General features: G+C 37.8%; 1 protein-coding gene across 7 annotated transcripts in view; it reads right to left on the bottom strand.

Annotated features, from left to right (window-relative positions):
- Nucleotides 1-228: 228 nt before the first annotated feature.
- The window catches only part of LOC127935853 (ephrin type-A receptor 7), a 130,740-nt gene continuing 115,749 nt past the window's right edge, over nucleotides 229-15,219 (bottom strand). For 2 of the 7 annotated variants that reach the window (XM_052534043.1, XM_052534044.1), the window contains 10 exons: nucleotides 14,704-14,759; nucleotides 9,352-9,477; nucleotides 8,632-8,817; nucleotides 6,264-6,325; nucleotides 5,467-5,670; nucleotides 4,760-5,095; nucleotides 3,805-3,957; nucleotides 2,556-2,746; nucleotides 2,274-2,438; nucleotides 229-2,192 (listed from right to left, as the gene is read on the bottom strand). In XM_052534043.1, the coding sequence (XP_052390003.1) occupies nucleotides 2,078-2,192; nucleotides 2,274-2,438; nucleotides 2,556-2,746; nucleotides 3,805-3,957; nucleotides 4,760-5,095; nucleotides 5,467-5,670; nucleotides 6,264-6,325; nucleotides 8,632-8,817; nucleotides 9,352-9,477; nucleotides 14,704-14,759 (1,594 nt within the window). In that variant the 3' untranslated portion in view covers nucleotides 229-2,077. The remainder of the gene's footprint in view (nucleotides 2,193-2,273; nucleotides 2,439-2,555; nucleotides 2,747-3,804; nucleotides 3,958-4,759; nucleotides 5,096-5,466; nucleotides 5,671-6,263; nucleotides 6,326-8,631; nucleotides 8,818-9,351; nucleotides 9,478-14,703; nucleotides 14,760-15,219) is intronic. The other 5 variants (XM_052534050.1, XM_052534048.1, XM_052534047.1 and 2 more) reach the window with 3 other exon arrangements.

Genomic DNA, 15,219 nt, shown 5'->3' with positions numbered 1-15,219 from the left:
TAGCTGGAATGAAAATAATTTATTAAAAAGAAACCTTTTGATAAAAATACAGAACAAAGAAAACCTTTTTGCTTCCCGCTGTTTTTCCGGGAGTTGAAAGCTGACAGGAAACACTTGATTGCCGTGCCTCGACATTGATTACACAAGATTAAAATAGACTCCAATGCGTGTATGACTTCAGGCAGGTACGCCGGAAGCCAGGAGACCTCGAGCAAACACAATAAAGTCTAGAGTACATGTATTGTATTTTTTTAATAACATGTTTCAATATTGCAATAGCCATCTGTTATTCTAAACAGGTAAAAATCATGAAAAACTCTGACTGAAAGGAAACAAAAAAGGAAAAGAAAACTACTTTTTTGGCGACTCGCCAAATTGAAACAGTAAGTAATTTCAACACAGTGAGAGGATCTCATTTAACACATTATTATTCAAACAAATTATAAAAATAGATTGCATTTTCAAATACATATTTACAGTATCAAACAGAGATCAGAATGATACACAATGCAAAGGGGAATTGAGTCTTATTCGGTAAAGGGCTGTTAATCAGTACAGTACATCATGTCTCTGTCCTTTACATTTTGAAGTGATAATTAACACGGGTTTGCGCCACGTTCAGATATGATATGGCTGCAATAATAACGAATGTGCATCTCTGTATGTGTGTAACTGTAAAACACAGTGTGAAAATGATGCTCTTATCATTAAATTCCAAAACTCTTTAATTGTTTATATCCTAAAAATCAACAACAACCTAATATAAGAAAAAAAAAGCAGTCTTTTTGTACTATATGTATTTGTGGCAAAGTCCAGATCCAACCTGTGTGTCCTGGTCATTGTTAATGTGATTTGCACCGACCTATTTCTATAATCAAACTGTAAATATTCTGAATTAGGCTTTCACTCAATACTGCTTAAACACATCCAAGTACAACCAAGTCTTGTTCACACGCTCACGTCACACAATAGTCTAAATTCAGTAACACTGGAACATTCAGAACATCCTCACTGAAGAACAAACACTTGCGCTGTACGAAACGAGTATTGGACACCTGCCGTCACAGCGTGTAAATGTGTGAATGTATGTGTGTGTATACATCCCCTACACATTCACTCACTCGCTTTTCAAAGTGCAGAAACAAATTAAATTACATAAAATCGAAGTGCATTTTGATGAAATGGCAGCTAAATTCAGTGTTTTGTTTTCGGTTTTCAAACAATATTTCAGCATTCAAACTCCAGTAAGCATCTGTAAATGGATAAATAAATCATCTAATAAATATGGTGCAAGCTTTTGTAAGTCATGGACACTGCAGTGCAAACATTGTCCTTATAGTAGACGGAATGAGAAAAAAAAAAAAACATTATGAGTACAAATGTCCGACAACACTAATTTAAACTCGGAAACGAGTTCCAAGTGTGGAAGGAAGAAAGCAAAAAAAAAAAAAGTAGACAGTAACCAAATCAAGAATATACACAGAAAAAGGGATTTACATATTTTTTTAGATTCCTTAACTCAGAAAACAACTTATTTCCCGAAGATTCGGCGAGATGTTCTTCTAGTCTGAGGAGCAAATGGTCATGGATGACATGCTCTTGGTTTAGTCCACTTAACAAGGAGGAGCGGTGGCTACAAAACATGAGATGTTTTCTTTGGATAAAGAAAACAGGACTACATGTCACCCTTTTGATTGCTCTGAGATTGGTCAGAGTCAAACCTCCCTGCTCTGGGACAGTGACGGAGGGTCTCAACCACCTTAAAGTCCTAATATAAAGGATAGAGCTCATGTCACTGATGAACAGCAGAAGAAAGGCAGGTCAATATCAGCACGCAGGTTATTCAAGGGGAATTTTCTTGCTTGTGACAACGTCCCCCTCAGAAAACAAGAACTTGTTTGTGGAAGGAGAGAACCAGTGTTCACTAAAAGAATGAAAAGGCGAAGATTAGGAAGAGAACTACCATTTGCAGTGACTTGGTTTTCACTTCCTGACCGCTGAATGGCCTGCTGGGTAATTATGAGAACAGACGTCCATATGTCTTTTCTCTGCAAGTCAGCACACTGCTGAGGGTCTGTCAGACTTGCACTCCGCGGCCGTGCATCTGGATAACCTGTGCTCTGAGAGTCTGTATGGCGGACAGGATCTGTTTCTGGTGCTCCAGAGAGGTGATGCCGAGACTCAACACATCCCTGCAAAAACAACAGAGCGAGTTACACACAAACCAAATAAGAGAAATGCACTATTAAGGCCTTGATTTCAATGTCACCCACTGAACAGTCATGCGAGCCACTGACTCCAGGTAACAGTATCCAGCAGCAGTGAAGTTGTCTTTGTAGCGGCCCATGTCTACCGCCTCTAACCACTCTCCAACTGAACTAAACGAAGGGAAGGAAGGAAGTGTCCGTTCTGCTAGTGATACAGATGAGCCCAGAGTCCTTGACAAACACAGAAAGAGATTTCTGTCTTCAGAATGAGAAACATAAATACTTCTAGGAAAGTGGAAAAGGGGTGATTTCTCATGGAGATGGGATCCATGAGAAGCTTTTCAGTACCTGCGTCCCAGGGTGGAGGACCCGATGTTGTCCGGGCTCCTCATGGCCTTGCTGAGAGCGCTGTGGATCTGGGTGAAGGTGGGCCTATCTGTCCTCTCCTTCTGCCAGCAATCCAGCATGAGCTGATGCAGAGACGGTGGGCAGTTCACGGGAGCGGGTAACCGGAACCCATCCTCTATAGCTTTTATTACCTGTAAGGTAAAAATACACCAATTTAAACACAAAAACATAACTATTGACTAGTTGGAGTAATGGAATAAATTGATTAGCGATGCATAAATAGTGCAGACTAATAACATTTCTTCATTGACATTTTTCAAACCCTAAAGGTTTTAGTTTATTTCCAGTCTTAAAACAGATTTTCAGTGTGAACTCACTTTTGGTCCCCATTGTAAACACATCTTATTGCTGAATTTTTTTCCGGGATGTTTTCGATATACTTTCAAATCACTCTGCACTAATAAAATTAACTGTACAATTAGAAACAAATTAGCAAATTATATTATTATTTCATTCATTTCAATAGGTAATGAATGAAATAATAATATAAGCCAAATCTTATAAATTAGAAATATTATTAAAATAAAATAAAATAAAATAGAGACTATGCATGGACCAATTAAAAGTTTGTGGAATTTTTTTTTTTTTATGTGCCCTTGACTGTTTTTTTTTTTTTTCTTTGCTAAGCATATTTATTATTTATTTGTTTAATTTGTATTGTGTTGTTTCTTTACATTTTTTGAGACTGCATTATTACTGGGGTCCAAACACTGTGATGTCCTTCAACTGTGGTTTATTTCAGAGACTATGGGGATCTTTTGCTGCAGGCATGAAAAGGAGGCCACACGTGATGTGACTTCTGAGTCTGATTGGACACGGAGCTGAAGTCAAAAGTGCACACACGCATAGATACACACACTCTTTATCTGGGGTCTTTAAAGGCCCTCGCTTTAGCTACTTTTAAATTTTTATACAAATGCATTACTCCCCACTTCACACAGAAAAATCCCATCCTAGTACCAACAGAGAGAGGCAGGAAAGAGAGAGCGAGGGAGAAAAAGAATATAAAATCACAAACAAACATAAAAGGATTTTTAGGGAGATCTTAAGGAGGAGGGAAAGCAGCCTCCCAATAGAGAGAGCAAGAGATAAAGAGAGAAAAGGTTTAAGAAAGAAACACCAGAGGAAGAGCAATGCAGAACTGCACAGGTGGCGATACATTAGAAGAAATATAAAGGAATGGACGTACATCTTGGTTGCCCATGTCCCAGTACGGTCTCTCCCCGAAGGACATGACTTCCCACATGACGATACCGAAGCTCCAGACATCAGAAGCGGAGCTGTAACGATGGTACTGAATGGCCTCTGGGGCCGTCCACAACACCAAACTCTTTCCTCCGTGCTAAAAGAAAGACAGACCCTGTTATTTATAACAAATTGACACAAATGTACTCATTCCTTATAGATTCTAGTACTAATCAGTAAGTGGTCATTGTGAAGAAGGTTTTATCTGATTCACAGCACACTAATTACAGAGACTTAAGCAACCTGAGGTTAATTGACTTGCTCAAGGCTTCATGAACTGCTCTTTGCAGAGTTTGAACCTACAACCTTTCAATTACCAGCCCAGACAAGTGGGCTACAATTGTAACTATGATTTTGCTAATTGATTGTTGCTAGGATTGTTTCCTGGATTAAGCTCTTTTTTTAATTTATTTTTTTTGTGCACAAATGACACAAATCAGTTGGACAGATTTCATGGTGGGCAGAATTCGACTTAAAAATATAGAAATGAAAGCAAAATAGTAAAGAGGAAAAAGAGAGGAAAACAAACTTGGAAGGGAAGGGTAGGAAGGAAAGCAGATAAATGAAATGTTAATTCAGAAACATCACTAGCAAACACAAAAAAGTAATATCACGGTTTGAGTGTATTGTGTAGGTGAAGGACGGGTTTAGTGTGCCGTACTGTATCCTGACCGCATTCATCTGATCATAACAGAAGCATGAAGCACTGAGGTGTTCTTAAATTATGCTGCATATTCAGCTTCAGTACTCGCAAGAAAAATAAAAAAAAATCACATAAAAGTTTGATAAACTAGATACGAGCTATGCTTTGGCTTTCAGAGAAATGCTGACTACTTGGCTCTTCGAACTCAATCAGAAGTGTTTGAGAGCGCTGTGTGGCATTATGGTAAAATACTCACTAGTGTGCTGTAGACTGCCTCGATTTTGTCGTCCTGAAGAGGTCTGAAGCCTGACACTTTGCAGACCAGGCTGCTGTTCACTAGGACTTTGTGAGCAGCCAGACGGCGATGGATAAAACCCATCTCTGTCAGATACTTCATCCCAGATGCCACTCCGCTCAGTAAATCCACCAGCTGAAGAACAGTCAACTGACCTTCGTGTTTCTGAGCAGAAGAAAAGAGGGAGAAAATGAAAGAAAGGAAGGAATGACAAATGTTGCCAAGAGAAAAATCAAAGGGAAAGGGAAAGGGAAATGGAGTGTAAAATAGTAAAGAGGAAAAAGAGAGGAAAACAAACTTGGAAGGGAAGGGTAGGAAGGAAAGCAGATAAATGAAATGTTAATTCAGAAACATCACTAGCAAACACAAAAAAGTAATATCACGGTTTGAGTGTATTGTGTAGGTGAAGGACGGGTTTAGTGTGCCGTACTGTATCCTGACCGCATTCATCTGATCATAACAGAAGCATGAAGCACTGAGGTGTTCTTAAATTATGCTGCATATTCAGCTTCAGTACTCGCAAGAAAAATAAAAAAAAATCACATAAAAGTTTGATAAACTAGATACGAGCTATGCTTTGGCTTTCAGAGAAATGCTGACTACTTGGCTCTTCGAACTCAATCAGAAGTGTTTGAGAGCGCTGTGTGGCATTATGGTAAAATACTCACTAGTGTGCTGTAGACTGCCTCGATTTTGTCGTCCTGAAGAGGTCTGAAGCCTGACACTTTGCAGACCAGGCTGCTGTTCACTAGGACTTTGTGAGCAGCCAGACGGCGATGGATAAAACCCATCTCTGTCAGATACTTCATCCCAGATGCCACTCCGCTCAGTAAATCCACCAGCTGAAGAACAGTCAACTGACCTTCGTGTTTCTGAGCAGAAGAAAAGAGGGAGAAAATGAAAGAAAGGAAGGAATGACAAATGTTGCCAAGAGAAAAATCAAAGGGAAAGGGAAAGGGAAATGGAGTGGAAAGGTAAGAAAAGTAGCATACGATGTAGAGGGGGATAAAGGAACATTGACAATTCAAAGTAAAAGGAAGGACAATGGAAAGGAAATTAAAGGGAAAATACAGGAAAAAAAATGAAATGAGAAAGGGAAAAGAAATGATAATGTAGGGAAAGGAACATACAAATGGAGATGACAAAAAAGGAACAATGGAAAAAGGAAATAATGAAAAAGGAAAAAAAAGGAAAGGAAAATGGGAAGAAAACATCAATATAGAATATATTTATGAGAACTTTCAATAATTTCACTTCATCTGACTCTGAGACGAGATAAAATGCCTTATTTGGCTCTTTCCGCTCATTGTTTTCTTTTTATCAGCAAATCACATCTGCAGGTTTTGTAATGCAACTTAAATATTTTATATATATACCATTTACTGTACTATCTCAGCATTTTGCATCTGGCGACTCAGAATATTCTAGTCAGTAGAACAAACAGACGCAAAATACATTCTCTTACCCGCAGGAAAGAGTCCAGGGCTCCGTTGGCCATGCTCTCCACCACAATCATCATAGTGTTGCCTGCAGCAATAAGAAAAGAAGAAGAAGAAAAAAACACACATCTAAAGAAATAATTGGATCATGTGTTTGTTTAATCCTTCAGCAGGGAAAGAGGACATGGTAGGGTTGCCCAAAGGTCACAAAAACAAATTTTCATAAAAGTGTAAGTGTTATGTAAGAGATTATACATCAGCAAGTCACTGCAGACAGATAAAATCATAGAGCAAGAGAAAATAAGACAGATAAAGTGTAAAAATAACTGATAGGAAGTCAGAACACCAAATAGTTTTAAAGGTATAGTAGCAAAATCTAGATAGACAGACAGAAAGAACTGACAACTGCAACAGCAACTGACCAATCAGAATGAAGTATTCAATAGCACTGTATAATAATATATCTGTGTCTGTATTTCCAGTAAGCGTTTGACAGTGAGTGATAGAAAGCACCCAAAGAAAGACGAAGGAAGTACGCTCCATTAGGGAGGTGGGTAGCGGTAAATCCCCAGGTGTTAGAGCAAAAGAGAGAGCAAGGAAAAGAGGTAGAAAGAGAGAGAGAGAGACAGATCCCTCAATCACGTACACAGACACCAACAATCTGTAGAATTCAATGACCAGTCAAATGAACAGGAGGCTGCACTATCATTCTGGTCAATCTACCGTTCCCTGCTCCATCACAACTCCTGCGGGGAGGAGCGGACATGCCTGACCAACCCCAATCAGAAGACCTCCTACCGGGCTCTCAGCTCTGGGCTCATCCCACTAGAGCTGTGGAGGTCTATGGCCTGACAGGTGGATGAAGAGTAGAGGTGTGTAGCTTTCAGGAGGTAAATGGCAGAAAAAACAACAACACAGATTTGCAGGTGGAGGAGGAGAAGTCAGGGAGAAAGATTAGAGTCATTAAGGGGGCTTGCTGTGATTTGGCCACCAATTATTCTAACGTGAACATCTGCTGTTACACACACACACACACACACACACACACACACACACACACACACACACACACACAAACACACTTTGACAGGCTAATTCAATCCCAAAATCCCAATTCATTCTTATCTCCAAAATACCACTGAATAAATGGTCTCTTACTCTTCATTTAAAACAATAAAAAAGAAGAACCAATTATGTTTTGATAAAAAAAGTCAAACTATACATTTAAATAAGGGAGCATTTAAACAGGAATTAAATTTTCCTCAAGAGCCTGCTGCTGAGAATGCACACAACAGGACATGCTTAGGGGAGTTGTAACAGTTCAGACATTGCGTGAATCAGAGGTAAAAAATGACATAAATACTGTTCAGTTTCTTGCAGAGACCGATCGTTTTGTGTCAGTACACATCGATGAATTGTCATGAGCCGCAGGGTTTAATTTGGTTTTGTTTGTATATGTTTTTATTTTTATTTTTATGTTTTAGCCATGATTCCCATCCACTTACATTACAAGACTGACAGACTGCAATGGTTTGAGCTAAAAAATCTTGGTTTTTGTTCTACTGAAGAAACAAAGTCACCTACATCTTGGGTAAGCAGATAAACATAAAATTTTCATTTTTGGGTGAACTATCCCTTTAATAATTCCTTCCGCACTAATACACAAAGTCCCAGACTAATATCACCACTGCTAGTTCTTTAATTTAGCAAATCTAGCTTCCCCTCCGGTCTTCCCTGTCTTTACAACACCTTCATCATCTCTCATTCCTTTCAGCAAGAACACAGAAAGCAAATCCATCTAGCTGTTTTATCTCCAGGAACATCACATCGATCAATCTAAAGATGGATCTGTTCTTCTCTCTCCGTACATCTCCACCCCGAGCCAAGTTTCCCTTCATCACGCTTGTTGACTGAGTGTTACCAGTTTCATTTAAGCTCGATTCCCTTCATTCTGTCCTTCCTGGAGGTGATAACATCTACAGCTCCTCATTGTCCTTGATCTTTTACCTCTGATGATCATCCATCCTGCAAGTATCGACCTTTCCCTCCCTTTCTGTTCTTGCGCTTTTGAGGACCGGCCCATTTATTCAAGGGTCCACTTCCCAATAAACTGTCCAATCAATGACTTACCATTCTCTTTTCCATTACTGCAGTGGGACAACCAGCTCATCCCTTCTTTATTCTTTTTCAGCACAGGGACATGTCATCTATTCTTCCTCTTGAATCTCTTTCAGGTGAAGGCCATCAAATCCTCTCGTTCTTTGTCATTCCCTGTCCTGCTAGCAATTGTCCCAATCGCCCTGCAGCTCACATTCTCTACAGAGGAACGTCCCATACATCTCTCTTTTCTTCCATGCCATCTATTCATTACACAATCTCTTTGTCTCTACTGACCTCTGGTGATGACTCCCTCCAGACGCACAATGTTGGCTTGATCAAACTGTCCCAGAATTCCTGCCTCGCTGAGGAATGAGCGTCTCTGTTTTTCCGAGCAGCCTGCACGTAGGGTCTTTATGGCCACAGGCAACTCTCGTTTGCTGGGAAGCTTCAGGCAACCACGACACACCTCCCCAAAGTCTCCTGAAGAAGGCAAGGGTTCACTTGATGTTTATTTGTTTCTCATAATATAGAATAAATCAGAACATTGCTCGTCAATTAAAGGAACAGATACCCAAAATTAAAATTATGACACCATTTACTTGCACTCATGTTGTGAATAATGACTTAGATGGCACCTTTATGAAACCTTTATGATACTTTTGCTTCCTGTTTTGAAGCTTGAAAGCTCCCGTGCACATTCACTGCAATTTTGTTTTTAGAAAAATGTGCTTTTTTGACAAACTACTTTAGCATTAGCTGTACATTTCATACATTAACATTAGCTGTACATTTTGTTTAAAAATAATGAGTCAAATGGGTTTGGAGACAACATGAGGGGTCAGTAAATGATGACAGAACCTTTATTTTTGAGAAAAATGTGATGCATAGATAGTTTGCATAGATACTATTATGAAAAAACCTTAGGCTGTCACAAATAGAAAATACATTTGCAGGGATATGAATTGGATAGTGGAAAAAGTCAGCGTGAAGTAGGGAGGTTTTGATGTCTGGTACCTGTATGGACTATCCTCTCGATCTTGATGCTAGATATGTCCAGCTCTTTGGCAAAGGCATGAACAGTCTGGAGCAGATCTTCACAGGTTTCTGGGTCAATGTAGGTCCTTCGGGTTGGGATTTTAACTGAAAAACAAAAACAAATATATATATAATTGGTGGTACTACACTCAGCATTAATATTGATTGATTTACTGTTATTGTAAATGAAATGGGCGACAAACTCCAATAGACTGAGCCAACTCTAGGTATCAAAATATCATATGCTTTATTCATACATTTTGGTTTTCAAAGACTGACTCTCCTTATGGTTATTTTGCACGTGATGAAATCTGGCCTGATTTTCTCATGCAGCATATGATAGTAGCTGTCAGTTTGGAAAGAAAGGATGGAAAAATGACAAGAGGTATTTAAAGCATTCATGTATATACTGTCTAAACGCACCGCACTGTCTAAATGCAACTCATTCAGTTTTCACAAAACGGCAAATATCACATAGTTTGCTATTTTAGGAAATGTGGGTAGGCCAGTGAGCTACCAAAAAGCAGCCCCCTGGCAACCAGCTAAAATACCCTAACATCATCGCGTTGAGTTTTGGACAAGCATGAGAAAATGTAACTGAACATGTACTATACAGGACCATAGTGTTTATAGTGCAGTATACTTATATGTTGCTAACAAAGATTTATACATTTTAAATTTATATTTAAAATTTAAATCCACAAAAAGATCAACAGATATAAAAATGTTAAATACTGTTTTATTATTTTCATACTGTATTGTTTTACTGTATCCTTGCGTTATGACTCAAAGGCAGTCTTACTCTGAAATGTGCTTACAAGTCAGCATCGACCCAAAGCAGACCAGGGTCTCAACTTCACAGTCTCATAACAGCTTATTGATCTGAAGCTCACATACATACACCCATACTTAAGAATACAATTACAAAGCAAATTAAAGGTGCTCCATTCCATCATGAGAGTGCGGTTCAGGATCGAAAGCCTCTTCCACAGGAATGAGGTTTTTCTAGCACATGTATTCACATGTGAGGTTGCTATTACAGTGATTTAGGGGTCCAGTTCAGTTAACTTCCTATTAGTTTCTGTTTGGGTTTGTTTTTATCAAACGATCTGATTCAGCCAAAGAAGCTTTCAAACATACACACCAAGGTTATAATTACATAATATGTGTTCACTAAACTAAAAGCAGAAGTTTGCAGATGAATTAAACTAATAGGAATGCACTAAATGATTAGTGCAAACTAAAAAGAGTATACGTTTTTTTACACTCTGATGCTCTATTCTTCCCGTTACATGTGAAATTGATGACACCATCACAACAACAACAGAAAACTGTGCAAAGTGGTTACATCATATAATGCTGCTGTGTTCTTTTTTGCAAAAAAGTTTCTTTGTTGGGATATGTTGCAAAAGCAGTGGGAAAGAAAGTCCTGTTAAGTTGATCCAAATGGTCTCAAAAATGAATATATTTCAATGTCAAAAACTTTGGCAAAGTAGTTGCCACGAAGACACCGGTGCGATGGTAAATTACTGCAGAATTGCAGCATTTATGTTAGAGTAGAGTAGAGGCTGTAAAAACGTAGAATAAATGACAATTAAAGTGCATTCGATTGTCCACAAGCACTGCAGTATGCAGAGTTGTTGTAAATGTAAAAAATGATGCCGTTATTTATGCAATTTTTGCAAAGTACTTCTGTATATATGTCTCATTATAGGAAGATTTGTATTGTATTTGTATTGTAAACCGTTAAAACCAACTTGAACTTAAATTAAATACAAAAAAAAAAAGGAAACGTACAAAACCACAATAAGTCTTGCGCTTGGGTAAGAACCAAAAAGTGTGAGAATGCACTCAGTTTCGCCTACAGACAAGTTTACACTCACTTAATTCATTTCGATTTTAAATAGGTCTATAATTTGCCTAACTGACGTTTTTGAACAAAAATACCCAGATCCCCAAACAGCCAGGCACACAAACACTTCACATAATTATCTAAATGTGTACAACATTAATTACAAGTAATATGAACATAATATGAACAAAATCAAAGAAATACTACATGGGAAAAAATTTAATAGAAGTATGTATTTGCATACACATTTTATTTATACACTTAAATGATCCTTTTTCTCTCTCTCTCTCTCTTTTTTTTTTTTTTTTTTTTTTACCTTTGAAGACGTTCCCCAAAGAAATGTCTCATCAGATTTAGTTCTGCGGACAATTGTGTCCCAAATGTACACAGAAGCTATTTAAATCCCCATACACTAATAACCACAAACCATTTATATGCATATACATTTGCATATCTAAAGCACATACGCAAACAAAGTAGGCCTCAGTGATTTTATAATGACAGCTAAAGCACTGATCCCTACCCATTGTTTCTAGGTCATCCAAAAATATGAATATAAAACAAACAGAATGCACTTGCAACGTGAAAAGAGAGTGTGCTGAAAGGGCTAGTTGTATAACCAATGGACGAACAAATCTGTAAAACAAATGACGGTGGGAGACACAGAGATCATGAACGATGGGTCACCAGAACTGCAGCCAGGGCGAAACGAGAGCAAGAGAGTATCTGATGATGCTGATGGGATTTAATTTGTGAAACGTGGGAAATTATTCTGTATGAAACTGCGTGATAGAGTATTGTGCTTGTGGTAATTTTTAAAGGGGTCATATGATGCGATTTACATTTTTCCTTTCTCTTTGGAGTGTTACAAGGTCTTGGTGCTTGAAGAAGATCTGTAAAGTTGCAAAGACTAAAGTCTCAAATCCAAAGAGATATTCTTTATCAAAGTTAAGACTCTGCCACGCCCCACTAAAATGACTCATACAAACACGCCTCCACATGTCTACATCACTGTGTAGAAATATTTGCATAATGTCGTCCAAATGTTCAGGCAAAGAAAGAAGGTGTGGTTTCAGTAACTGCAGTTAGAATTGAAGTAGACATGTCTGTGAAATGCTGTGTGTATCTAGGCGAAAGCAAATCACTTTATTTGTCCTTCTGAAAGTAGATGCATTTAGGAATCTTTAAAATTACTTACAACAGAACAGCAATGCATTTTATGGACGACTGTTTCATGAACATAGTAGAGGAGGTAATTCTGGCTTTTCTACGACAATCTATCGCTTCTGAATCAGCTACTGTAACTGTTTTGTTATTAGTTTAAGTATTTGCTATTAACTTTTCAAATTCTGAGGTGTGCACATTGTGTGTGTATGTGTGTGCGTGACAGAGAGAGAGAGAGAGAGAGAGAGAGAGAGAGAGAGAGAGACAGGGTCACACAAGGGTGTTGAGTGCTTGCGGTGTTCGACCAATCACAATGCACCGGATCAGCTGGCCAATCAGAGCAGACTGCGCTTGTCATTAGGAGGGATTTAGTAGAAAATGACTCGTTTGAGAGACGGGGCATAGAGGACCTACAATTATGTACAGTATTTGAAAAATAATGTGTTTTGAACATTAAAGCATGTCAAAATATTTTGTTACACAAAATAACGATCTTTAAAAAAACATCATATGACCCCTTTAAGGAAAATCTGAATTTATACTCTTTTTATACTATTTGTACTCTTCTTGTTTTCAATGAATGGTTCTTGTTTGAAATATTATTTTGCTGGAAGGTGAAGGATCTGAGAGATTCCTTAAATTCTACATTGAAGAGTGAACATTTGTCCTAGTTTGCAGAAAGCACAAGATTGTGTTATGTAACCCAGACAGAACAACTTTTAGTGCGTTTTCATTAATTTGCACATTACATTTTTGTAATACATTTATTTATTTGTTATAATTCTTGTATTATATACTTGTTTTATTTCATTTATTTTTGTGCTGCTCTTTTAAGATATAATGGAGCCGAAACCAGCAATCAATGCTGATTGACTAACAGCATACCTTTCCTTAAAGGAGCAGCACATAAATTAATTACATAAAAACAGCTATACAATAACAGTTAAGATGAATGAAAAAACACGTAATCATTATTTTATCTGGGTTATAGTTCTATATACAAATACATACACGATATACAAATCATTACCCTTCTTTGGCATTCTTTATGATTATTTAATCACATACTGTTTAATCGGTTCTATCCATATGAAATGTATTTATAAAATCTAATCTATATGACGTTTATAGCCTTATTAAATACTTAATTGTTGCTGGAATAAGAATAAGCCTTACATCACCAAATTTTGCTTGGAAATCTGGCTTCAATAAAGAGAAAAGTGTTAAAAAAATATTAAACATCACATGAAACGTGAAAGATTTAAACAAATCTGTCTCCTACATCCTCATGGCAATCTTCCTCCTGTACAAGTGTCCATCCTGGCATAATGTACATATTTACAAGTTAATGAACACGTGCAAATATAAGTATTATATACTGTACAGATATACTGTGAGACAGACTTGGCACAAACCAGCTCAAAGGTGTGTGAAGCCGCCAGTGTTCATTCTTTCAGCAGATTTAATGCCCCATCTGCATGACTGCTCTGCACAGAAGCTCATTACTCACCAAACTACTGCTGCTCTGACATGCTTACACATACAGTACACACACACACACACACACACATAAATATTAACGCACGTGAAACAGAATGCTAACATCTGGCTAGAGTTTACAAAGATTTGAGGGAAAACGGCAGAGAAAGAGAGATAACTGGGCATAAAAAAATAGAGATAACCAGCCCTGTGCAGCTGTTTTGCATTAATGAATTAATTAGATTTTTGGGGCTTTTTGCCAAAAAAGAAAATGAAAAAACAGTGAAGAGAAGACAGGAAACCACTCTTAATATACATCTGCTTTGCCAACTTTCAATATAAAAAAATGCTCACAATCCATCCATAGAGTTTCAGAGTCTCAGTAAACTGGCAATAATAAAAGCAATGCAATTGTAACTTAACATTTAGCCATAAAAAGTAATGCTGCATGCATTTCAATGGATTATTTTGACAATATTCTTCAACACTGGATGCTGCAATTTGGCATCTTTGTTCCAAGACTGGTAGCGCCCTCCCCCGCTCTTATCATCTCAGAGGGCGTCTGAAACATGCTAATAGACTGGAGCACTAGTCTGGCTGGTGTAAAGGCACGTACTTGGACTTAGACATTAATGCAGTGCCACTTTATACATTCCTAATCTCTCTTTATCACTGATCACTCTATTTTAGACTCCGTTTTTTCCCTTTACCTTCCACCTAAGCTCTCAGTCTCTGACAAGCTATATCCATTACTACCATCAGAAATAATCCTGACAGTCCGGTTGATTTGTGGAATGAATGCACATGTATGCATGGAAACACAACGTGATACTCACACTGGAAGTAGAGTTCCTCATCCCCCTCCTGGCTGGCTTTACTGTAGCCACACTGTCTGCAATGGAAAAAACAACAACAAAAAAATGACGTCTTTAAAAACAAAGCATAAAATGACCATAAAACAACTTGCGTTAAAGAAAAGAAAATTTCAGCACACAGCCGTTACCGACTGAAAGGAATGACAAAAGAGCACTTAAAATGACAACTTGTATTAAAGTTATTTACGAACATATCTGTACCGCCAGTCTAAACAAAAATGCAACCGAGTGAACTTAAGATAACAAATTTGTATTTCCCTTGAGATGGAAAAATTGCTTATTTTTACACTTGATTTTCTGAGCTTGACAGTCCTCATTCACATTCACAGCACTGAAAAGAATGGCTAGGATTGCACAGAAGTCATAATTAAGTGATCATTTTCATTTTGAGGTAACTATCTCTTTAAGATTCCTTTGAGGTGAAAATCTACAACACTTTTCAGTTAAAATCATAAGTTTAAAAGTATGCATGAGGTT

The sequence above is a fragment of the Carassius gibelio genome, chromosome A19 (assembly GCF_023724105.1).
Source record: "Carassius gibelio isolate Cgi1373 ecotype wild population from Czech Republic chromosome A19, carGib1.2-hapl.c, whole genome shotgun sequence".
Classification (NCBI taxonomy): Eukaryota; Metazoa; Chordata; class Actinopteri; order Cypriniformes; family Cyprinidae; genus Carassius; species Carassius gibelio.
Note: the sequence above shows the minus strand (reverse complement) of the source record. Positions and strands in the feature narration are given on the sequence as shown.